The following is a 27,023-nucleotide window of genomic DNA, read 5'->3' on the forward strand; positions in this document are numbered from 1 at the left end:
TGGGGGTCACGTGTTCGGCGACCACGATTTGGAGGTTCTGCAGCTCTGAATTATGAGGAATACTACGCTTTTACTGCAGCTTCTGTGACTGTCGTTCAGAGAAGGGAATGTCCCTTGTATCTGGTGGTAGCCTTGGCAGCAGGCCCTGTCTCACACGGTTGCTCTCTCGTTCAGCGTGCATTCAGCTCAGCTCTTACTGAGAGGCTTGTGGCCTGCTGTGATTTTCCTAAGCCATAATATGGCTTCTACATGTTCGTGCTATTCTATATTCTCCATACGTTAGTCACACGTGGTCCTGTCAGGTCCCATAGGTGCTCCTGCAGTCCCATACGGTTATTTGCTTATAAGCGTCGGGTTCTCTTGCTTCTTGTGGTTTCTGTGTTGCTGCATTTAAGCTAGTTACAAAATAATAAAAGCAATGACAGTATGTATATTTATCTGTCCTCTAACTTGTAGAACTGTACACTTGTGTTCTTCTTGTTCGAGTGTGTGTTTGTGTCCCAAAGTGCGGAAGGCACGTGTGCTTCCTGTCTTAACGCTGCTATGTTGTGATGTCTCTAATGACGTCAGTAACGTGGCTTCTTGGCGCTTTAAGCGATACTGTCAGTTGAAGTCTCCTTGGTTGCAGCCTGAGGCTCTGTGTCCACTCTGGGTAAGATTTGTACCGCTCCTAGTCTGTAGGGCTGGCTGAGTGGGTACCTCTCGACATACTGATCAAACATTGGAGCTCTAGGGATTGGTCCTAAATAATATGGGCGATCACAGTATCTCATGTTCTTCTTCCGTGTCATGTACCTTATAGGAGGGGAGGATGATTATGAATTGGCCCATCCCTCTTCAAATCCTAAACATGCCACTGGCAATGAGCGTGTCCAGTTTATACATTATTTTTAAAAATTACTTGAACATTTCTTGAATGTGTTGTGGTCAGTAAATTGCCCATAACCAGGGAAAGGCCAGCATGGTTGGAGGAAAACTAGTAAAAGATGGGTCTTTGCCTCTAGTTCAGTGATAGTGGTTCATGGGGTTGTGCCATTCCATGCCAATGAGACTGACTGCCCATACAGGATGCACTGCCAGTTGAGTAATGGGCTATATGCAGCACTTGTGTGTATTTTTTCAGAAACTATGGGGATCACATCACTAGTCTGCATCGTACAAACATAAGGAACTGCCCTTCTTACAGGTATAGGGATACATTTTAGACACTGGATGACGTGGAGATCATTTGATGAAGCTGCGCCTTGTCCTACTGAAGTTAGTTACCAGACAAAGTGATCCTTCTAATATGGATCTTGGAATGCCAGCTTTGATTAACAATACAGTTCTATATTCTATTTATCACATAGAAGAGGGACTGAATAACGTGTTACTTTTGTATGGTCATGCAGTTGACAAGGATAATGATTAGCTTCCTTATTGCAGACATAGCATTAAGATCCTAAACCACAACCTCCCAGGAATACTCTCCAATCCCCTATACCATGGCCCAAGGACATCCAGAAACGCATTTTGCAATGCCATGTTATGATTGTGATTTTACAATGGCAATTGAAAAAATACCCATTAATGGTAAGGCATAGTGCCTGCCGGCTCGAAGGTGTTATCGAGCAGGCCTCCTCTAGTGGCTGAGGACATGTACAATGCTTAGGGCTGGTTAGATCCCACATGGTATCCTGAGGAGAGTTGTCAACCGCTCCATCTTGTAACTACATGCCGCTCTCCTCCCTGGACTATGCAAACTTGTACACTCTGAGCCAGGAATTTGTTGACCATCACTCACTTCATACTGTTGATATAGGAATAAAACAAAATGTTTTGTTTTTTTGGCCAGGCAATATTTTAGTTAGTAACAAATCAAATTATTTGTATTATGTTAATACAGCAACCAAAAGACTTGCTAGCAGGATCCAGCAGTTATATTACATAGTAACCATTTATATTTAAACCTGCTGGACATATGTAGAGATGTGTTCGACACCCGAACATACACAGAAGCAAAGTCGCACTCATGATAAGTATTGTCAAATGGACTACTGTTCCTAAGTATATTTTTGGCACAGAAGAAATAAACTGTTACTTTTCTTTTTTTCGTTCTTTAAGGGATCGTGGTCGGTGACATTGGTCCCAAGATGTCGTTTGAACACATTGACAATGGTTACCTCCTCATGCGAAACATCCGTGTCCCTAAAGAAAACATGCTCAGCAGATACTCACAGGTGACATTTAGTGTTAATTAAGCCACCTGCCTAGAAATGATGCAAACGCAGATAATTGGTTAAATGATCTGTGTCTCGGCCGTGTGTGCCACATACTCTGCGCTTATTCTGCAGAATTATGAATGCACTTCAAAGTGATATCTGTTTTCACAAAGTGTTTGGTAGTACAGTAATGGTACCTCGAAGATGACTTTATTTTTTAGCAGTGTACTAATGCATGTCACTTCCCATGTTACAACTCGATGTATCCCTTAAAATCAAGAGTGATTGGTAACAGCACTTAACAATCGGGTCGATTCACGAAAGGAAAATTGGTTCTTAAATTACTTGCACTCGGGTTTTGGGTTCTGATCCCCTGGTGCAGGGTTGGGCAGGAAATGTAAAAGATCTACCCACTAGAGGCCACGCTTCCCTTCCCCCAAAGGTGGGGTGAAGAACAATGCAGTGCAGCACACTTTTGACGCCGCCAGTTCGGCACCAGAAAAACCTTCTTCGCCTTGAAACTTAGAGGCGTGCAGGGGTGCGGCCATGGGAGCATGCGCTGCCCTGACTCCGCCCACTGGTGCCACACCGGGAACAGGCCGAATTCACCAGCGCTCCTAGTTTTGGCTTTCACCCATGTAATGCTCTGTGCGGATACTTCTCCTCTTCTGTCTTTTTGTCATTCAGGTACTCGGTCTTCAGGCGTCACGCTCCTCCCCGGCGCATGTTGACTTCTACAGGGTTCAGCAGGTGTCCATCTTAGGCCGGTCTCTTTCCAACTTCAGACCCCCACGCCCTCTGCCTACGTTGCCTTGGACCAGACCACGGCTGGCAAGCTTGTACCACGTGCAACGCGCTTTCCTCGAGGTCTCTGAAGAACACACTAGCCAGGTGGAGGGAGCTCTTCCAGTGATCACCTCCAGAGGACTTGAAGGTTTCGTCAATCATCAATCCAGGCCCAAGGTCGGGCCACTCTTTTCCAGCACACCTCGGAAGGGAGATTCCTTTCCAAGTACTCGCCCGCGTGGGAGCAACCGCTCAGGTTCTCATACCAGCACGAGTACCAAGGCTAGTTCAGCTACTGGCCGGCAGGGCGAGGGGTCAGTGGATCCTCCAAGTGACAGTGCTGAGGGACCGGAAGGTTCTTTTACCGGGTCTTCACCAGAGGGGACACACCCTAGTACCGGCAACATGTCAGAGGGGCGTCTATACGCAGTACTACTGACCGATCCGTCGAGGGCGAAACTCCTACCAGGTCTCCGCCTGAAGAGCAGGGTAGGCCTCATGATCCAAACTCGAGTCCTGGAACAGGCTGGGCCCATTGAGCCAAGCGAAACGGCGCAGGCACGTGGAAGGCACCTCGACAAGATGGCTGCCCTTGCAGACATTATGGACACCCGCCTGATACTGCACCAAGGAAGGGAGCAGGTGGAGGAACAAGTATCAAGATGGGACTGGTGTCAACCAGGTATGTGGCCTACAGCCTTTCCTTCATTTGCGCAGGGCAAGTTCCTGGGCAGGGCACGCAACGGCTCCAGCAGACGCCCACTACCCAGTCAATTTCACCTCCCACTCCTCCGGCCTGTGATGACAGATTTTTCAAAAGGTTCTTCGGGCTCATGAAATCTCCTTGGATGGGGGTCATCCGCCGGAACGCCATCAGGGACGTGCTCCCGTCAATGGCGCCGCAGGCCCCAGTACAGGCGCCCCTGACCCCTGTGCAGCCTCCACCGCCCGTTCTGGCCCCCCAACCGATAGTGCAGGCCGTACCGTACCAGCCTCCGCTGCAGCTTCTGGCTCCGGTATCCACGCCTCCGCCTTCGGCTCCCAGCACCTCTCCACCAGTGCTGGACCAACTGGACCCCCAGTTGGACACAGATGAGGAAGAGGACCCCGACACAACGTCGTCAATCAAGGCCTTCCACAAACGTCTTGCAGGGCTGGCCGAGTACTTGGGCCTGCCTCAACCCGAGGTCGAGCAACCATCAGAGGGTGTCCTCGCCGAAGTCCTCAGTCTACGTCCCGCAGCGAGAACGGGATCCCGATGCAGAAGGACGTCATCTCCTTGGCCAAAAAGGGCTGGCTCAAGCCCCACTCGGTCCAGACTGCAATTGACGCCTGGACGCCAAGTATAGGCAAATGGAGGGGGATCCACTCTTGCTATCAGCCCATCTTCAGCCGCATTCCTCAGTGATCGCTGCAGCATCACTATACTCCAAGCCTGTCGTCCTCGTCCATGGCGCTGCTAGGCAAGGAGGAGAAGATCTTGGAGGCGTATGGGAAGAAGCTGTATTCCAACGCGTCCCTGCATCTTCGTCAAGCCAACGCGTATGCCATGCTGGCAGCCGTTAACCAGAGGCTTTGGCAGGGAATTACGAATTTTCTCCTAGAGCTTCCGGCGCAGAGCCAATCACGATCCAAAGCGGGACTAGCAGGGGCCAATATGGTGGCACAAGACATCATAGAGTCCACCGTGCCAACTGTGATGCCTCTGGCCGGGCCATCTGCATTGCCACGGACATGAGAAGAACGGCCTGGCTCTGTGCTACAAAATTCAACCCGGATGTCCAGGAACGCATCTTAGACCTGCCGTTCGAGGGTGGTGACCTCATTCACTCCACTATGGACGAGGAGCTCGATAAAAAGAAAAAACGCTCACAAACAGCCAAGTCTTTATCCCTCCTTACAAAGACCACACCCAAAATGTACACCCAGTCACAGCAGCGCTCAGACAAGGGGCGTACATAGGAAGGGTTCCGCGGCTTCCAAGAGCGGAGATCCAGGCAGCCGGACCACACGCCAACCCAACATCGGGGCAAGTGACAAAAAGGGGGTGGGGTGTTAAGGACTTTTTCCAGTCCCCCTCCTCTGCAACAGCCTTGGAGGGAAAGAAGGCATGACACGCCCCTCTGGGTCCACGGGTCGCCACGTGGGGGGCAGGTTTGCTCTCCATGCACACTTCTGGCACCAGAATTCCGCGGACCCCTGGATCCTCTCCGTAGTATCCACAGGGTACCACCTACCCATCCCAGCCCCTCCTCTCTTCCCCTCCACAGATTGGGACAGCAACTCTTATGGCGGAGATCCGGTCGCTCATCGAGAGCCAGGCAGTGGAGGAAGTCCCAGCCTCCCAGCGAGGCTTGGACTTCTACTCCAGGATTACCGCCATTCAGAAAAAATACCAGGCGGGCCTGAGGGATGTGCTCTTTCCACTCTCAACCTCTCCCTACCTCTACAAAAATTCAAGATTGTTACGCCAGCTTTAATAGCGGAGACATTGTTCAAGGGAGACTGGATGTGCTCCCTGGATCTGAAGGACACGTACTTACACGTCCCTATTTGGCAGCCTCATCGTTCTTTTCTACGATTCAGGGTCATAGGCTACCATTTCTAATACCAGGTGCTTCCCTTCGGGTGTCAACTCTGCCCCCTTGGTCTTTACCAGGCTGATTAATACAGTGGCGGCCCTCCGCAGGGCTCAGGGCCACCACATCTACCCGTACCTCAACGACTGGCTCGTCAGGGCTCCATCTCCAGAAGTGGTGCACTGTACTTTGCACGCTCTTAAGAACACACTCCATGATCTGTGTTTTTCGTTCATTCTCAAGAAGTCACAGCTGCAGCCTACGCAGAGTTTGACCTTCTTGGGGCTCATCTGGGACACGTGCTCTGAGAGAGTTTTTCCTATGGAGGACAAGATCACGGCCATCAAGAGGGACACTGTGTACTTCCTCAGCAGAGAAGTGACATCGGCTTGGTGGTACCAATACCTACTGGGTCTCATGGCAGCGGTCCTACTGGCCGTCCCCCACACGAGACTCAGGATGAGGAGGAAACATGTGCACTTCGCAGCATCATGGGACCAGGAGCGTGGCTCTCAGGCAGAGATGATCAATGTTCGTCCTTCTATTCACCCAGACCTGACATGGTGGTCCAGGGACTGCAACCTGCGAACGGGCAAGCCTTTCCGTCAACCTACCCCAAAGGTCGTCATCACTACGGACTCTTCTCTTGAGGGATCCTGCACCTGGATCCGGCAGGAGTACCACATCAATTGGCTGGAATTGAAGGCCATCTGGCTAGCGCTCAGAGCCTTCCTTCCGGTTATCAAGGGCAAGGTCGTCCTCATTCAGACAGACAACTCAACCAGCATGTTCTACGTCAACAAGCAGGGAGGTACCAGGTGGTTTAGGACATTTTTCCCGTATCTAATGGTTCGCATGAACCAAAAGGTCTATAAATGCTACCACAAAAGGTTCGAACACTTAAAGTTCGAACCTTTGTTGGTATAGTGAGCAGAGGCTGCGGGGGATTCTGCCGCAGCTTGCTGTTTAAAAAAAAAAAGAAAAGAAAAGGACCCTGCAGCGCCGGTTCCCGATCACGGAAGTGAAAGGGAACTGGCGCTGCAGGGAACCAGCGTGAAGATGCAGGTAAGTGGGGTTTGTTTATTTTGGGGGTGTGGGTGGGGGTTGGCGGAGGGTGTAGGTGGGGGATTGTTATGGGTGTGTTATGGGTGTGTTGTGGGTGTGGGTTTGTATGTGTGTTCGCATGAGAAAGTTGAAAACATTTGGTAGTTCGCACCTTTCTCATGCAAACGATTTGCCCGTACTTTCATCCGCTGGCAAATCACTCCGATTCTACCAGGTCTTCTCCACTGTGCAGGCTGGCAGTCAGCATGTGGGAATGGGCCCTGGAGAACAACATCTACCTCATGGCCGTCCACCTTCCGGGGGAATCCAACCGGGAGGCAGACAGGCTCAGCAGACTTGAGAGCGGACAATTACGAATGGCAATTGAACAACCTCGTGCTGCAGGAGATCTTCAGCATATGGGGACACCCCCAGGTGGACCTCTTTGCCTCCTGGGACAGCAGGAAGTGCCAACAGTTCGCCTCCTCGCAGGGACAGGGCCCCAACTCCATGGGCGACGCATTTCAGATTCAGTGGAACGGCATGCCAGCATACGCCTTCCCACCCACACCGCTGATAGACAGGGTGTTATGCAAGATCAAGGAGTCTCGCCACCTCAGCGTCATTATAATACCTCCATGGTGGCCAGCCAGGCCATGGTTCTCGGAGCTGCTCAGCCTCTCGGCGAGACCACCCATTCGCCTTCCGGCGGGCCCAGCACATCTTCTGGCGCAGCAGGGGGGCAGGGTCAACTAGCCCTCACAGCGAGGTTCCTGAGCAGGTCACGCTAGGGCACCTCAGTCTTTCCCAGGCTAATCTAGAGATCATACAGGGGCTAGGAGCAAAGCTACCAGGAACCAGTAGAAGAGCAAGTGGACCAGGTTCTGCCACTGGGCAGACTCTAAGGGCTTGGACCCTCTGGAATGTTCCCTGAATGACATGCTCAGCTTTTTGGCGCATCTCGCCCATTCAGGCGTGCAGGTGGACACTTAATGCACCTACCTGGCAGCCATTGGGGCTTACAGAAACTCGGAGGAGAGCTTTTCCTCTTCTAACCCGATTGTCAAGAAACATTTGACGGGTCTCGCCAGGCTCTACCTGCCCATCAAGAGGCCACACCCTGTGTGGGACCTTAACATAGTTTTGGGGGCCCTACCGCACAAACCATTTGAGCCAATGGCGTCTGCAAATATCGGGCTTGTCACCATTAAGACGGCCTTGCTAGTTGCCTTGGCTCACTGAGTCACCGAAATCCAGGCGCTGATGGCCTCTGTACTCTATACTAAGTTTCACAAGGGTAAAGTAGTCCTGCGTACACACCCAGCATTCCTACCTAAGTTTCCCTCCGCATACCATCTGAACGAAGACATAGTGCTGCCTATGTTTTATGCACTGCCTCGATATCGGGCGTGCCCTGAAATTATACTTGGATAGGACCCCAAGGGCTTTCCGCAAGTCGGACGCTCCGTTTGTCACCTTTGGCGGATCAAGACCGGGGTATCAGGCCTCCATAGCCCGTTGGATGGTCTCAGCAATCAAAGAAGCTTATGAGGGACAGCATAATCCACTGCCGGCCAACATGCACGCCCACGGGGTCAGAGCCAAGGCAATGGCCATCGCATTCCAGCAGCATGTCCCCGGGCAAGTCATAAACAGGGCGGACACATGGGCCACCCCTTCAGCTTTCTGCGAGCACTACTGTTTGGATGCCGGCTCCAGATCAGAGGGAGGCTTTCAGACAGGTGGTTTTTAGAAACCTATTTGCTTAAGGAGGGTCTCCTCTCCACTGCTGGGGCTACACTGAGTTGTAATCGCCCATGCAGTATTGAGGAAAGGGGATGGGACGTAAGAGTAATTATAAGTTACTCACCGTAGTGACTAACGTACTCTTAGTCCCTTTACTCCATACGTCCCACCATCCTCCCCCTAATAAAACTTTTGTCATTAGTCAAGGTTAATCCATTGTCGATGCATCTATGGGGACTGAGGTGTGGCGCTGGTGGGTGGAGTCAGGGCAGTGCATGCTCCCAGGGCGGCACCCCTATGCGCCTCTAAATTTAAAGGGGAAGAAGGTTTTTTCTGGTGAAAACGGTTCCGTCTCCGTACCTAGGAAGGGACGCCCATGCATTAGGGAGGAAAGGGGATTATGGACTAAGAGTACGTTCGTCACTTCAGTGAGTTACTTATAATTTTTACAGTATCCCACTTAAGGTATTTCAACACTCTTGAGAAATGGTTGGTGAGGTTTTTGTGGGCAGGATGGACATCCCAGCTTAATTTTTTTAATCTATGCAAGGATCATACTCAGGGAGGCCTGAGAGCCCCAAACTTAAAGTTGTTCATGTGGGCCAGTAGACTTGCCAATTGTGTACTGTTTGAATTTGTGCTGTTATTCTCATATAATACCTCTCAATGTTTAGAGAACTTGGCCGAGGGCTCCTCTCATATTCCAGTTTCACAGAGCTCTAAGGAGTAGCACTGTTAAAGTATACCGATTTGACAGTATTTATACAATGAATGTCTTGTTTTTCTAACAACCTTCATTTGCATACATATTATGGACATTTTCCCTGACTTTGGACCTTTGCTATATCCAGTGCATTTCAGATCAATCTGTCCGATTTGAAAACAATATGGATTTGTAGCACACCTATTAAAAACGGTTTGTGTTGCGACCTGAAACACTTGTGTATAGGTGTGTAATAAATGCCACATGATATCATAAGCATATGTCTTGGAGTGATTGTTAACATTTGTTGCTTGAATATGTCTACTCAGCAGTGACCGTTGTCACATAGATTTCCCCAATACCGTAGGGTGTCCTGTGGTGGTGTAATTATCGATCATCTTTGAGATTGACTCGATCTTGACCTTTGGCCTGGATCATGGTCTGGGTCTTCGGTGCGGGATCTAAGCAGCTATGGGCTTGATTCAATGGAATGGGCTGATTGGCTCTTCCTACAACTCCCTTCTTTATTTAACGGTGGAGCTCTTTCCAGCATTACGTTTTGTGGTGTTAGGAACTCCGGTAACCTTTAGGGGTTGGCTTTGCCTGTCGTGGAGGGGTGCTGGCTGAACTGTGGTTCTCAAGCGGGTCAGTAGCAGATTGGGACAACATGGAAATTTTGTTAGGAGTAGCCCTATCCGATCCTCTGTAGCCAGGTGCATCTCTGCCTAGGGACTGGTAGTTGTGACCTCACTTGCGACCATGGTTTGGGCAACCCTCAATGCAAGTCCCCTTTTATTTTCACAACCAACAGTGACCTCCACCTTCCTAGCTGCTTTCACCCTGTGTATACGCTACCACACTAATTCCTCTTTACATCTATGTTTTCTCCCTTTGTTCATGTATTTTCATCAGTCTCCTACCCTGTTGACGCCATTCCTCCCATTTCAAATCCCTTTTAGCTTTTTCTCATTTTCGTAATTAGATACTCCCTTCCATCTTAATCCTGTCTCTATCCCTCCCCCTAAATCAGCCAATGCCACTCTTCTTTATTCAATTTGGGCCCTATCCCTCCCTTCCACTGTGCTACTGCTGGTTCGTATTGCTGTCAATCGTTAGAGTACATAACAGTTTTGTACTTCTCACAGTTCCCAGCCTCGCCTCTTCGCATCGCACCAATCACGTCTCGTTGCTCCCAGGCACTTTCACACCTAACTTCCTTTACTGTTATTGTAATTCTCTGGGTTTCCCACTTTCGGGCAACTGTCTTCACAGATCAAAGGAGTCTGTCCCAAAGCTATGTAGTAGTTATGTCCCTTCTTGTAATTTGTGTGACCTTAGGTAACCAATTTGACTGTGCTACTGATTTCAATGTTGCTTTCCCCCTTTTTATTCCTGCCGTTCACATCCTGGCCTCCCTCCCTGCTTGCATCCATTTATGAAAATTCACATGTTCACCTCTTTTCCCCTCTCTCCACCTCTTCTTGATTACTCTCCTTAACCCTCGCACCCTAACACCTCTTTAAACAATACCTCAAATGTTCCACTTCAGATAGCTACCACCCACCTTACAATTTCACACTTTATGGTAATCATGGTAATCAAACACCAATATTCACGTTTCCCAAGGCGAACATTTCTTCACAGTTAATTCCTTTGTCATGTCATCCACTCCCACTCCTATCGCCTATTCTATGCCTGACTTAGTGGAGCACCGTCAGGAAGACAAGAGACTAAGGAGCGCACAAAAGGCTACAACTGTGCCTAGAGGCCGACCTCACTAAGCATGCTCAACGAGTCTGATGCATGTCTGGAATTGCTTGTAGTCTCGTGGAGGAGGGCTGTGTTCTAAAAGTTTGGGTTGGACTGCCCCCTTTTGGGGAGGGCCAATGCGGATTTACATATGGTATGTCCCCTTGCTGTAATGTCCCTGTGGCCTACAAACACACAGGCGCGTTATAAATGACGTATTGTATCATAATGGAATGGCAACAATGTTCTGGAGGGTTGCTCAGAGTAATTACCGGTGGTTAACATGAATTCACATCATTCCAGCCAGCAACTTTCAGTTCACCTCTTAGCTCACTGGGCTTTATTAGGTCTTTCTTAACATTAAACAGGTGTTTTCAACACCTGTGCACTTCCAGTAGGTTTCACATCACCTTGCAATAATGACATAATAGCAACCAACCCTGGAATACTAGGGAGCTATCAATGAAACGCTTGGCCATACAGCAAGCAGACCATAGAGCACATTACTAAGCACCCCCTGACTTTATTACCTTAAAACAAACAAATGCACCTATATAAAATGAACATCCTGTAGCACAAAAAGCCTTTTTACTAACAAGATTTTTTCATCAAATAATTCCTCCAAAGAAATCTTCAAAGGTATTAAAGATCTCAGATCAACGGATCTTTTAGAATCAGATCTCCAGCCATCTCAAAAACGTAGAAATTAAATAGCCATTTTTTTTCATTAGCAAAGTAGAATACATCAACAAAGCACTATTCATAGCATCCCCTTTCCTGTAGACAGTGGGCCTCATTACAAGCTTGCCGGTCTGGTAACAACTGTGCCGGTAAGCTGCCAGCACTGTTGTTACCAGACCGGCAAACTACGAGTTCTGCAAGCGGGTGCCTTTCAGCCCGCCAGCTGTGACCTGGCGGGCGGACCGGCACCCGCTCGCAGAAATCGACGGATGCACCGGCACCATACATGAATGGTGCAGGTGCATCCGTCCTCCCCATTCCCATTGAGTCCAATCAGACTCAAATGGGAATGGGCAGTAATAATTACTGGCATCCGGCAATGGGGATTTACCGGATCTGCTGGGGCCGTAATGCCCCGGTAAATCCCCATTGCCGGGTTCCGATAAATTAATTACTTTGCGGCAGCCGTGCCGGTATTTACCGGCATGGCTACCGCCAGGGTCGTAATGACCCCCATTGATGCTCTGTCAGATGCATTGGATAACCAAAAAATACCCAATAGAATTATCAACATTTCAGCCACTCTCAACTGAACAGTTTACCATAATTTCCGGTTAGCGGACAAACACTTGGCTAGGCAGCTAAGGGGGAAAAAAAGCACACTCAGACAATCATAAAACTAAGAAATAGCCATGGTAAAGAAGGCAAATGAGGATATAGGAGAAATCTTTAGGGAATACTATCAAGTGTTATACACATCAGACAATCCACCAGAACATGAGCAGGAGGATTATCTCGAGAAACTCCCGCTTCCGAGGATATTGGAAGAAGAGAGGGGACTCTTAGAAGAAGAGATAAGGGAAGAATAAGTTTTAAAAAAGCCATTCCAGAACTATCATTAAACAAAGCCCAGGGCCCTGATGGATACCCAGCGACCTTCTATAGAAAATATTGGGATATCCTGGCCCCCACTCTTACGAAATTGTTCAATAAATTTAGGGTCAAGGGTGCCATTACCCCATCAATTGATGAAGCTAAACTGGTGGTGTTCCACAAGCAGGGCAAGGATACGATACTCGCAGGGTCATATCGCCCAATAGCATTAATAAAACGGGATGCAAAACTATACACAAAGATATTAGCAAATAGATTAATACACATGCTACCAAAACTAATAGGACTGGACCAATCCGGCTTCATACCATCTAGGCAAAAATTTGATAACACTCGCAGAATAAGCCACTTAATAGAAAAGATAGGAGTGACATAAAACCTAGTAATTTTAGTGTCTTTTAACACGGAAAAAGCGATGGACAGAGTTGAATGGTCCCTACTGTTCCACATACTAGAACATATGGTGTTTGGGGAGAAATTCATTCAAATTGTGCAGGATAATTATAATTCACCAGCGATCCGCATTGCCCTCAATAGAATAGTTACAGGAAAGGTAACTATGGGCCTGGGTACTAAACAAGGCTGCCCCCTATCGCCGCTGCTTTATGTACCTACAACCTCTATTGGTCAAGATTCAGGAGACCGACCGCTCAGGGGAATAGAAATGGCGGGAGAAGCACACCAAGCAATAGCATTTGCAGAGGATATGCTGGTGGCATTGACGGACACAATCACTGCTGGTACTAATGCAGGAACTGGACACATATGGGGCAATATCAGGGTTAAAAATAAATAGTCCAAAATCGGAAATGTTTAATTTATCGGTAGACTCTGAAGTGATGGATAGGCTGGGAGCAAGAAAGCAACTGAAAAATGCGGAAAAGCGTGTAGCATATTTAGGCATAACCCTCACAAAAAAGATAGGGCAACTGTATGGCGCAAACTACCCGCAGCTATTAGACAGAATTAAACTCAATATTGTGAAATGGAACCCCCTCACAATATCATGGTGGGGAGAATGACAAAAGTAAAAATAATGGTCTTGCTGAAGTTGTTATATTACTTTCAGGCACTGCCCATTGGGGTCCCGAAGACCTTCTTTAGATCTCTCAAAAAAGGCTATATTGTTATATATCTGGATGAAAAGACCCCCTAGAGTAGCGATGTCCACACTAACAGCTCAGCTCAGTAGCTAGTAGCCCTCACACACTTCCATAGATCTGATGAGGCAGCTAAGTTACGGGTAATTGGAGAATGGCCAGCTGAAGGTCTACATAAAATATGGGCACAACAAGATAGGGCAGTAGCGGGATCACCCCTCTCTGGGCTCATGTCAAAACAGACACTCTAATGTTAATATTAGTGAGGTAATTGGGGTAGGGGTGGAAATATGGGACACATCGATTGAACGAGGGATGCTCATGGTGAAACCATCCCCATTCTACCCGATGTCCGGGAACCCGGAATTACGGACAGGGATGAAAAAGGGGGCATTTAACAAATGGGAGAGAGTAGGCAAAAGATACGGGATATGACCAGGGACCGACCCTTGGGACCTTCGAGGACTGTGTACAGGAGATAGGGTTGATGGGTAATGACAGGTTTATCCCATCCCAAAACTAGCTCGCTCCATTCAGATGAGGGAAATGTGGATTAAAATCCTTTTACAATGACATTACATGTCTGAGAGGATCCATGCAATGTTCGCCCATGCATCTGATCAATGTTGGAGGGGATGTAAGGCAATGGGGGACTGGTCACATATTTGGAGGAAATGCTGACCGCTACAACCATTCTGGGAGGGGATGAAAACCCAAATGCAAGGAATGTTCCAAGGAGCGGAGCTGATTGGAGACGAGATCTGGATGTGTGGGATGTAGGAACCAGGGTTGAAAAAGCTCAAAATGGCACAGAAACAGGGTTTTATGATCCTATTAATAGCGGCATGGTTGGTGATAGCGCAACAGTGGAAACAGCAGGCACCACCCACGCGCCAGGACTGGCTACAGAAAGTCTGGAAGTTTGTATCATTGGAATGGGTAACTTACAGGATTTAGAGAGATCAAGAGGGATTCAAACAGGACTGGGGTTCTGTATTGAGTTACCTAAAAAGCGACTACATGGTGCCCACACAAGATCAGAATCCTGGACATATTGGTAATCTAAAGAAACCCACGCTAGTTAAAGGATGGACTACACTTCTGGCAGGCGGAGGGCTGTGGGGAGAGGGCTGAGTTGACAGTTTTGATTTTTAATCTTGCATTGTACATGGAGAACCAAATACAAATATATATTTAAAAAAAAAACAATCAAGCAGGTTCACCTAAAGATCCTTGTCGATCTAAGATATTTAAGGAAATAGCACTTGCAATCCCTAAACCCATCTGATCGCTCATGGATGCCTCAATAATTATAGGAGTCATTCTATAAGTACTGAAGCAAGCTATGGTCCTTCCTTTTTTGAAAATGAAATGGCTAGAACGACCAAACCCTGCCAACCTTTTACCTATATCTAGACTTCCATTTCAAGTTTAGTTATTAGAATCAGAAATATTCTTTCATCTTTCCAGTTATGTACAAACAGCTAACATTATTGATTGCAAAAAGTCAGGTTTCCGCCCAGGTTGGAACACCGGGACGTTTATATTCTCAATGCTAGATGACTTCAGAAGACTGATGTGTGGCGGCAGTGACGGGCGCTGGTTTTGCTGGATCTTTTCACTGTCAACCATTCCATCCTCTTGGGGCGACAAAAAGACAGTATTTCAAGTTCCACTCTGATATGGATACAAAATTACCTCCAGGACAGATCTCCCTGTATAATCACTAATACAAATCATCTTGGAAAGTTATTAGCTCCGGTGTCCAGCAAGGTGCAACTATCTCCCCAGTTTTATTGAACCTATATTTACAACCATTAACCAAACTGCTGCTTTCTTTTAGTAGGCAGGTTTACACTTATGACCCTCAAATTCTGATACATCTAGTTGGTGATTAAAATACTAATTATTCTAACGTTACTCCGGGTATAACCGCTGTTTCAACCTGGATGGACAAGAATAGAATTAAGTAAAATGCACATGAAACAGAAATCCGTCTATGCGGTCCCACTGGCTTTCCCTGGAACCCCTTTATCTGGTCTACAACGCTTGGCCCTCCATCCATACCAGTTATTCAGGTTAGAAATGTGATGATGAATAAAGTAGATAAATACTGCGACATTTGGGATGTTTTCAATGAATTGTACACTTGGTTTTTCCTTTTTTTTTTTTAAAAAAAAAACCGTTTTGTTCTCCTTTTTTTCCTTTCTTTTCTTCCTGTATACTTGGAGAATTGCTTACAGTTGATGATATTTTCTGGATGTTCTATTACTTATTTGTTCGGGCTTCTATTGTTGTTGATTGAATCAAACTAAAAATGCAATAAATACATTATTATTGTTTTAAAAAGAAATGTGGACCTTAATTTTGATGGCCAATTAAAGCTTGCACTACAGATAAATGAAGTGGTAGGCTGTTCTTTCAGCCAATTTAGACAACTACATAAATGTCTTTTGTCTTTGTTTTCTTTATCAGATCTAACTAGTGAATGCCTTTTGTTTCTTCTGTATTAGGCTACTGCCATTCTGCATATCTAGGTCTCCCAAAGTTCCAAATACAAAATATGCAAAGAGTACAGAATGCATTAGCTAGAACTTTACTTAAACTTCAATGTTCTCATATACTATCAGTACTTAAGCACCTATATTGCCTACCAGTCTCACAACACATCAAATTCAAATCTGTATTCTTGGCACGTAAAGGCTAACGTTACCAGTCCTCCTTTCTTTCATTCAGAATGTACCCGAGTACATTGCTATCAGGTCGCTTAGTTCAGCTAATCTTAATCTCTTCACAATTCCTACATTCTTCAACATTTGGGGGGAAAAACTCCTTTTTAATTCAAGCTGCGGTCTTGTGGAGCTCGTTGCCTGTATCTCTTATTTGAGAACCAAGTCGTCACAGATTTGGGAAATAGCGATACAAACCTTTTTCAGTTTAACTTCCTCCAATCCAAATCCTGTTTACTATCCCAGCATAGCACCAAGATGCTCTTTGGGCCGCAGGTTGCACTTTATAAGGCACCTAGAGGTTAACTCTCGGTGTCTAGTTTTAGACACCTGCACAAAGGCCAGAGATTTTTTTTATCCTAAGATTGCATGTAATCACTGACTCTGCCTGTGCGCTCTGGACCCAAGGCCTGACTGGCTCCGAGCTCAATTGTAAAATGCGAAAAGTGTAATTGCGTAATTAAACCACACTTTTCTTAGTTATGCCATATTATGCGTCTATATTTATAAACATACACAACGTGTAACAAATAATCAGTGCCGTTCCATCATAGGATGACACTTTGTTTTACACGGAGCTTAGAATCAGCTCCACACTGGTTTTATTGCCAGTGGAAACGAGGAATGCTAAGGTACCCATAGGTGGGGCTTCATTTATATGGGTCATGTACGAGCATAAACAGCGTGAACACCCATTTTACGGTATTACTTGCAACTTTTTTGAGACATTCCACAATGTGCACTGTAGATACCGCATCTGAACAGCCAATTCGTGCTCCTGGAAAATTACAACCAACTGGCTTATTCTCAACAGGTAAGCAGCGATCACAATACCTTGATATATGAATTATTTTCAAACGAACTCTCCTATCGCATGTACATCATCCCACAGACAACCTGAAAACTTATCTCCGAAAATCACTTCATTGGGAGACATGTATTCTTTCTTCCAAACGGAATACTCCCTCTCAAATAGGCTCAGCTAGCCCGGATGGTGCCTCGGCGACATGATTACTCTCTTAGGCCTGCAATAGTTTATCGCAGAAGCAAAAGTACTTGATTTATTCATTCAGTTTCATTAAATCAGATGCTTACCTTCTCTAGCCACTAGTGGGCACTCTTACATTAGAATTATCTTCAACATAATTGTTGAAACTCACGGATGTTTTCTAACTTGTATTTTTATTTCATAATTAAGAGTATAACGGGTAACATTTCTAGCACATCCAGTTCATTTAAATGTGAGAGCTGCTGTAAAGTGGTTATTTTCAATCGTTAATCCTCATTACATACTTTTCAGCATGCTTTTTCAGTAAGAGTTTTTGCTGCATTCCTTATATAAATGGGGCGTAGCTCTGATTTATTACCAATTTCACTGTTTTCCTCTTCCCTTTCTAATCATTTGAGTGAGGACACTTGTTCTTTATTACATAGGGGCTAATTTTCGTTAGGGGCGTAACGTAAGAAACATGCGTAAAAGCCTTGCATGCTCTCCTCTTTGCCATACAAATGCTCAAGCATGGATTTTCATGCCGACGCAAATGCTGGAGTTACATATGGAGTCCGCAAGCACTAGCATAAAGTGGGCATACCCCTTTTGGATCCATTGTACATGCTCCAAGTACACTTAAAATTAAGCGCTGAACGACATGTGAGCATGCCGGGCACGGTTTAAAAGAAATTGTGAATGTGAACACTGCTTACCATGCGCGCAGAATAAGCAATATTCACAATTGAAATTAATCCCTGCCTGACATGCGAGCATGTCGGGCTCACTTTAATTTTAATTGTGAGCGCCACTTGCCATGGTAGCAAGGCAAGCAGCGCTCACAATTAAAGTAAACGTTGTCTGACATGCAACCGTGCCATGCATCGCTTACTCACTTTGCACGGCAGAGGGCAAAAGGGGGCGTACACATGCTCATGCCCTATGAGGAGGATTAACACCTAAATTCCAGTGACAGAGAGGCCATGGCCATGACAGTAAGAACCACCTTCCTCTGGGATATACCTTTCCAATGGATTGTGTTCTCCCACGTATTCCTCATTTTATGCTATTCCATATCCATCTTCAGCTGCTATTTCCATATCCATCTTCTGCTGCTTTGGACATTTTTTCCAGTAGAGGTACTGTGTGTCGCTGCCTGTCGACTCGATGTCCCTGGATGCCTCCGTCTCAATGTTGACGTCATCAATGGTATAAAACGCGCTCAACGACAGTTGGCTTCAGTTCTGTTTTTCTGCAAAAGCTATCACTTTCAATATGGTGCGCTTCAGTTCCCTACGAGAATCTTCAATAAAATAATCTTACAAATGGCATCGTCATCAGCGATATCAACTCTGAGATCAGGGTTTAAGAAGTGCCAGGACTGTGCGGCAAAAATGTCCCTTACAGACCCACATCCGGTGTGTCTGTGGTGCCTGAGTTCCTTTCATTCTACTTCTGACTGTAAGGCCTGCCTATCGATGACGGTGAAAGCCCTGAAAGAGCAAAGAGGAAAACGAATGGTGAGTAGGTCTCATAAATCCCCTTCAACTAGACTGTTGAAAAAACAATCTTCAGACGAATCGAGAAATATTTCTCCTCGTCGCAAGAAGACAAAAAAGATCACGCAGTGGCTCTCACTACTCATCTTTGCAGTGTTCGATGAAAAGGCACCATTGGTCACCATCTTCATCATCGCTGAGTTCCTTCCCAGAACGGGTCAAGTGTCCGACGAAATCAGCTTCTCCGGCTGAGTGGGAGAATTTCAGATTAGAAATGATGAGGGTATTCAAGAATGGGGCCTTGACCCCCTCGAAGACTCATGAAAGCCTTGCCCAGGTCTAAAATCGCAACAATAAAAAAGATAAGGGCAAAACCTGTGCACCCTCGTGCCTGGGAGTCAAGGAAAAAACTCCTCGAGAGCGGTCAAAGGATCCCTCGAGTCGAGACAAATCTCCTTCGAGAAAGAAGTCATCGAGACCATCAGCACCGAAAGACTCCTCTTTGGGCCCTAAAAAGTCCTCGACACTGCATGCGTCAAAACCCTCGACATCGATGGAATCGAAAATATTGGTAACGCCATCGAGGATTATTGAAAAATCCTACACACCACTATCAAGAAAATATTTTTTTGAATCACTTTCTTCTATTTATGAGGATGTAGAACATTCCTCTGACTCGCGTCCCTTTGGCCTACAATATGGAGTACCTGGGGTTCCAGAACCCTTGATCTCTAAGGAATCAAGGATCAAAAATCTACAGGAGGCCCTGCAAAATGCAAGTGGACTAGATACATCCCCAGAAATAGAATTTGGGAGACCTGATCCTACTGACCATGCAGATGGGTCTTACAGTTTTACAGACCTTTAATGTACAGGGTGGTTGAATACCTGCGTTTGAAAAGATCCACACCAATATGAGCAGCGTGACCTTACATATCTCCTGGATAAAGGACCCCAGGAGGACCCAATTTTTCCCTTTCATGTAGCTCTGCAAAGGCAGGTAAATGCCAATTGGGAGACGCCAGAGTTAATTCCAGCAGTAAATAATAAGCTAAAATCTAAATACAGGACGTCCAGTAGTGACCCCAGTTATCAGACGAAACACCCGACCCTTGAAAGATTGGTAGTGCAGGCATCCATGTCCACCTCAAAACAAAATGCCTACCCAACTATTCCCCCAGACAGAGATGACAAGAGTTACAGCGCTTTGGCCAAGAACGTTTTCTCTGTGGGGAGTATGGCCCTAAAGTCAGTGAATGCTACGTGCACATTGGGCAGGTTCACTTTCACCCTTTGGGAATGTATAGCAATGGCTGCTGTACGTATCCCCGAAGGGGAGAAAAACAGATTTTTAAATCTAGTCATGGATGGGAAAGATGCAATGTGAGAATCCCTCCAGACAGGTCTCGACTAAATGGCGGCTAGTACAGTAATGCACAGATTTCCCTGGTTAAGAAAGTCTGGGTTTGCTCCAGATGCGCAGGCCAGACTTCTTAACATGCCCTTTGATGGCACACATTTATATCGTAGCAACGCTGACAAGAGCCTGGAGAAGCTACAGACCTCCAAAGCGGCAGCCAAATCCCTTGGTGCTGCTATTAGACAACCACAAAACCGCCTTACCGGGACACCTTGGAGGGGGTAGGTCCTTTTGCTAATACTCCTCAGTTGGAAGGGGGAGAGGACTCTCGAATCAAAGAGGTAAAAAAAGATTTCCCCGTGGTAGACGGGGAAGAGGTACTAAGACTGCCAAGGCACCGGCTACTTTACCATCAGCCACTGCTTCAGCCTCCTCAAAACATCTCTGAGGCCTTAGTTCACAAGACCCTGGTGGTAGGCAGACTCTCACAGCATCTGAAAGAATGGCGAGGGATTACTTCAGATGAATGGGCATTGGAAACAGTTGCCCAGGGCCATCCACAGGGGAACAGCTCTTTCAAAGTGTCAGATCTGCTCCTTATGCAGGAAACTTTGACCCTGCTGGAGAAAGGTGCTATAGAACCAGTACCTGTAGCAGAGAGGAACAAGGGTTGGTACTGGCCGTACTTCATAATTCCCAAAAAGGACAGAGGATTGAGACCCATTTTGGACTTAAGAGACTAAAACAAATTTCTCAGGAAGGACAAGTTCAAAATGGTTACCCCTTCTGAGATCCTTCAGGCCATCCAGCTTCAGGACTGGATGGTATCACCAGACTTTCAGGATACATACTTTCATGTGCCAATCCATTACAAACACAGACAGTACCTGAGGTTCGCCGTTGGCGGTTCTCATTATCATTTTCGAGTTCTGCCATTTGAGCTGACCTCCGTTGAAGGGTTTTCACCAAGTTGATGGAGGTAGTGGCAGCAAGTCTCAGGAGGGAGGGATTCTCGTCTACCCTACCTGGACGATTGGCTGATCAGGGCCAGTTCCCCCAACAGGCCATGGAACATCTCAGCTACACCTGTTACTCTCTCCACAGACTGGGCTTCTCCCTCAACTTCAGGGAGTCCCACATGATACCATCTCAAAAGCTCCAATTTGTTGGAGCAGTCCAGGATGCATTCCTGGGAAAAGAATCGCCACCAGAAGTGAGGGCTGAAGACATTCTGCAGATGGTCACCAAATTCCAAAGTGCCCAGGGTCTCCCAGCCTTCGACTTTCTGAGCTTGCTCGGCCTCATGACATCCTACATTTTTCTGGTGCCAGAGGCCCGCCTGAGAATGAGATCTCTCCAGTGGGCTCTCGGGACTCAATAGTCTTAATTCTCAGGCAGGATGTCAGATCTCCTTAAGGTTATGAGCAGGGTCGCACAGGATCTCCTGTATTGGGCCTGCGAGGACAACATTCTGAAGGGAGAACCTTTTTAGCAGCCATGGCCGGAGTTGACGGCAGTAACGGACGCCTCACTCAGTGTGTGGGAGCACATGCCAACGATCTGACAATCAGCTGTTGTTCGTCTCCATCGGAGTCCAAACTACATATCAACCTTTTGGAGCTGAGGGCAATCAGACTATCACTGAAGGCCTTTCTGCCCTCTGTGCGGTGGAAGAATGTCCTGATAATGATGGACAACACAGTGGCCATGTAATACCTCAACAAAAGAGGAGGCGTAGGGTCACTATCACTGTGCAGAGAGGCAATGTTGCTCTGGACAATTCAAGAAGGAATCTCCCTATCGGCAGTTAACCTAACCGGCGTGAAGAATACGGCGGCAGGCGCTCTGAGCAGGCAGAGCACAGTCTCCCACGAGTGGGAACTAGCTCAGGAAGTCCTTTCAAGAGAAGAGAGCTTCACCCTTTGGGGAACCCCTCAAATGGATCTGTTTGCGACCGGTGTCAACCGGAAGTGCACGTGGTACTGCTCAAGGGAATTTCCCTCAAGAGGAGCTCTAGGGGACGCGTTCATAGTGGACTGGGAGTTTCCACCCCTGTACGTGTTTCCTCAGTCCTTATCATTCCTCAAGTGATGCAGAGGTCCAGGAAATCCATGATCCTAATTGCTCTGCATTGGGCCAGTAGGACGTGGTACCCAGATCTTCAGCACATCTCCACCTGTCCTCCAATACGTTACACCTATGGTGTTATTCTTATTACACCTGGCCAATCAGGGGCTCCAGGTTGGTACAATTAAGGGGTATCTGGAAGCGTCTCAATTTTTAAGTGCTCCTTTGAAGGGGTATCTTTCTTCAAGATCCCATACTAGTTGTACAATTCTTAAAAGGACTGACAAATATCTAATGTGTGCTCCTTATGAGCCTATCCATTCCTGCCCTTTACGGAACTTTAAAGACCATCCTTTTAGTGGCCATCAGTGAACTTCAGGCCTTGTCCTACAAGCCTCCTTACACAGTCTTCTATGAGAACAGAATGGTCCTTAAGGGTAAACCTACCTTCTTACCTAAGATTGTGTCTGAGTTTCAAATGATGATACCTTCATTTTATCATCCTCCTCATCCTGAAAAGGCTTGATCCAAGGTGTGCACTTATTTTCTACATCTCCAGGATGTCTAAACTAATACAAGATGACCAACTTTTTGTTGGGTATGGCAATCTCTAAACAAACTTTATCAAGATGGATCATTTTAGGAATATCTGAATGCTACAGAATAGCTGGAAAGGATCCTCCGGAGGGTCTTAGAGCTCATTTGACCAGGGGCATGGCTACCTCCTCTGCTTTACAGAGGTGAGTCCCAATTAAAGATATTTGTGCGGCAGCCACATTGTCATCCATACACACTATAGTCTGGACTCTTTCTCGAGCCGGGAAGGTTTATTTGGAAAGGCAGTGCTTCTTTCTGTGCATACAGACCTATAAAGGAACTTCTTAATTATCATGAATCTGAAAATTCTGACTTCCTCCTCCATACACTGCTTTGGGAGTTTATCATAAGATGAGGAATACGTAGGAGGACACAATCCATTCCAAGAACAAGTTACTTACCCGACTGGATGTTCCTCCCACGTATTCATCGCCCCTCCCAACCTGCCCCACAGTAGAATATCCATGTTATTGCAGTCTTTGCTCTTTCAGGATGTAGGATATCCTAAGCATGTAAAAAACAGAACTGACGCTAACAGTCGTTGCATGTGCTTTATACCATCAATGACGTCGACCTCGAGACGAAGGCCTCCGGGGTACATTGAGTCGACAGTTACTGATGCGCAGCACCCTCTGCTGGAAAGAAATTCTGAAGCAGCTGAAGCTGGATATGGAAATATCATAAGATAGGGAGTACATGGGAGGAACATCCAGTCGAAAGAACATTACCATGGGTAAGTAACTTGTTTGTCTGTAATGACAGGAAGGGTTTTTATTTGGAGAAGGTGTTGGAAGCGGCTGCTCGTTTGTTGTGCTTTCGAACGGTGTGCCTTGAGGCAGTGTCATATTTTCCTCTAGTCTGCAGTCGGTGTGCTATCGGCTGTTTCAACGTCTGGCATCCTGGGCGTCGGTGCTCTGTGTGCCACTAGCGGTTCCCCTAATTTGGTCTGGTGTTCGACCCTTGGGGGACCTGTGGGGTCTGGCACCACGATTTAAAACAATTTCTGCCCTTAAAGCTCTTACCCAGCAAATTGGTAAGTTCTTGCCAAAACTCACTGCAATCCCTACCCCTTTCTCCTCATATCCACCCGTAGTCACTCCGTTGATATGATATGATGTGGCATTTATAACGTGCCTGTATACAAGCGTTTCTAGGAGCAACAAGACAAGGAGGGGGAAAACAAAGGGAGGAAAAAATAACGATTTTCCTAGGCCTTGTGCCATTCAGATTGCGCAAGTGTGGGGAAGAGGGTAGGGGGGAAGTGCCAGGTGGAGGTGAAGGGGGAAGTGCAGTTAACTAACACGTGCAGCCAGCGGGTGGCTCATAAGTGCAGAGAGAAGGGACTGTGGGGTTGCAGATACAGACCCTTAAGTGCTGAGGGCAACTGGATATGCAGGAGCCTGGGACTGAGTTCAGAGCTTGACTAGGTGACCAATGGGCAGAGCAGTCTGGGGCATCAGCAGGGGAGAGGAAGAAAGAAAGCGGAAGCGAAAAGGAAAGTCTTGAGTTTCTTCCGGAACCGGAGGAGGTTCTGCTCAAGTTAGAGATGAGCAGAGGCAGGGTAGAGTGATTTTTGGGGGTGAAAGGCAGAATAATTGCACTCACCTCATGGGGGCCTTCTGCCAACAGTAGGTTGGGGGCGATGTTGTGTGCTGGGAGCGTGTGGTATTGGCCTTTGCTGCTAACAACCAGCTAGACCTTCTGCGAGTGGAAGACGTCTAAAGAAATCTGAGAACTCGTTTTGAAGCTGGGAAAGGCTGCATAACTCATAACTCCATACACACTGAATGTCAGGATGTGTAGGTCTTTGTTAGGCAGAAACCTGTGCAGTTCCCTCTGGGACCACTGCAAAAGATTTAAGACTAAAGGTGTTTGGCAGGAAACCCACTTGGTAGCAGTCTGTACCACACAGATTCACTTGGTAGGTGTGGCTGAGCAGTCGGAATTCCCTCAAGAAGAGTTAGGCAGTATACAGAGTATTCACAATAGGTCAAGAGAACACAATAGAACAAGTAAACACTGACCAGGGTTTGGTGTAAAAGAGAAGAAAAACACACAGGCACTAATAGTAAGCAATTCAAAAACACGGTCACTAAAAGATATACACTCCCTTAAAAGAATATTAGACAAGTCTTAAGTAAAGCCCCACTTATTTTCAGACAGCGGTGAGCGCTTAACGTAGATGGCACTATAATAGTTTGTTTTTTTAAAAGGGAGAGAAGAGCAGAGAATAAATTGAAATAGATCCCAACACTTTTTCACGAACACACAAGAGAGGAAGGCAAAGTAACACCGTGAATTCAGAGTCAGTAGGCCGGATCCGCTTTACAGGATCAAAACACAATGTGTCCAAGGTCACACGGTTGCAGTGCACAAAAGTCTTGTAACGGTTCAAAAAGGAGTTGGACCAAAGAAAGGGACCAGTTAGAGGGTCAAGGCGGCCAGCCCAGTCCAGAAGGTTAAGGGGTTATTATTACCTTGTAGCAATCTTTAGAAAGGGAGGCCTGGCGGACAGGCCTGGTACCTTAAAGTGGTGAGAACACTCCAGCGGGGGCAGTTGTTCCTGGCAGCGAATGCAAGTCGGTGCTTCGTCCTGGGGAAGAGAGGATCTCGTCGTGGAGGAAGACAGGAGTCTGTTGCACTGCCAGGGAATAAACCAGCCGCAGAGTTTCTCAGGTACAAGGAGCGGTCCGTTGATTCGCGGTTCAGTGGTGAGTGGCTATCCGGCCGCCGGGGTGCTTGGCATGGGCAGTTCGACCACAAACCCGTCTGGGGTGCGATGAAAGAAGGTAAACTGGTTGTGCCCACCAGTCAGGGGAAGAAGCCTCTCCAGCCGGGAGATCTTCTCTGTCGTCGGGAAGTGGTGAGTCGGTTCCGAGGGCTCCACCGGTGGCGTCGGTGTGGTAGGTCGGCTCAGCTTCTCCCTCGTCGTAAGGTAACTCAGTCCAGGGTGCCTAAACGCCCTCCCACACCCCCTTTGGTACCCAGACAGAGTAGCACCACTTTTGAAGGCTTCTGTGGAGAAGCCCGCCAAAAAGTGGAACAAAGGGCTTGACTTGGGTTGGAGTCACAGAAGAGAACACAAACGCCATTTTAGAATCGAGTCCTGGCAAAAAATACCAACCGGCAAATTAATATTAATTAAATAAACCGGCGGTATGTTCGAGGCTATGAGAATTAAATAATTAAAGTTGGTAGCCTCGAACAATGGGAAAATCCCATAGGGAAATATTTGCGGTCGAATATAAAAAGTAGTTTCCACTGCCACCAGACAAAACTCGATCAGGTGGGACGGAGACGTGCCCCCTCGACTAACAGACCCCGGGGCAATCGAATTGCCCCGACCAGTACGTCCACAATATGATGGTTTGTACTGGTTTCTGTTAATAATTTGGGACTAGTAAAGCCAATGGTGACTTTACATGCCCTGGGAGACAGTAGTCAGTCCCAGGGTATGAGTCTATGACACCCCTGTTTTACTGCACGGAGGGTGCTGTGTAACACACATAGTAAAAACACATGAGACCCTATGGAGTAAAGGACCTCATAGCCCATAAAACACATTAACAGTCAAAGGAACACCATAAACATGTCCAAGAGTGGGAGAAAAAGAGTCTCACTCTTGGCAGGAGAAAAAAACAAACTCCAGAAATCCAGCAAAGCTGCTGGGGGACTCACTAGGTTAGGAAATTCAGCCTAAAGAGAGAATTCTCCCTAACAGTCTTCTCTTCTAACCCAACTGAATTCATAGAAATAGCTGTAGTCGTAGCCTCTGGAGCTGTTGGAGCTATCGGAGTTGGAGCCGTACGGGGCTGTGAGCCTGTCAGCCTAGGCTTTTGCCTGGGCGTCGTGTTCAGAGAAATCCTCCGAGATCCTAGTTGGGGGAGGCCGCTGTGTCTGAGTAGCGGTGCACAGGAAAAACATCCTAACAAACTGTAGTTTTGTAGCTCCAAAGCTTTGAAGCAATTGGTGAGTGTGTTGTGTGCCCTTGGGAATAGTTTAATTTCCAATTGTAATTTTGGGTCTTGACCAACACGGTACTCGTAGTACATGTTTAACATGCGTAGCGGTTTGAAAACCTCTGGTGCGATGCATAGTTATCTTGATTTTGTCTCCAACCAAGATCTACTGCTTGCTGTAAATCTACCTTTGGCGCCCTCACTGAGGGAAGGTACATATGTTTATCAGGATGGTCCGGCGCCTGTTCAAATCATCGATCCTGTGACTGCATTGCATAGCGGAGAGGATTCAAATTCAGCAGCTAAACTTTTAAATCAACCAATTAATCCCTCAAAAATCA

At 46.9% G+C, this 27,023-nt stretch overlaps 1 protein-coding gene across 1 annotated transcript in view; it reads left to right on the forward strand.

Annotated features, from left to right (window-relative positions):
* Window positions 1-27,023, forward strand: part of ACOX2 (acyl-CoA oxidase 2) — a 1,177,957-nt gene that overhangs the window by 454,785 nt on the left and 696,149 nt on the right. The window contains exon 6 of the mRNA XM_069643758.1: window positions 2,104-2,219. Coding sequence (XP_069499859.1) covers window positions 2,104-2,219 — 116 coding nt within the window. The remainder of the gene's footprint in view (window positions 1-2,103; window positions 2,220-27,023) is intronic.

Source organism: Ambystoma mexicanum, chromosome 2p (assembly GCF_040938575.1).
Source record: "Ambystoma mexicanum isolate Mex_15411 chromosome 2p, UKY_AmexF1_1, whole genome shotgun sequence".
NCBI lineage: Eukaryota > Metazoa > Chordata > Amphibia > Caudata > Ambystomatidae > Ambystoma > Ambystoma mexicanum.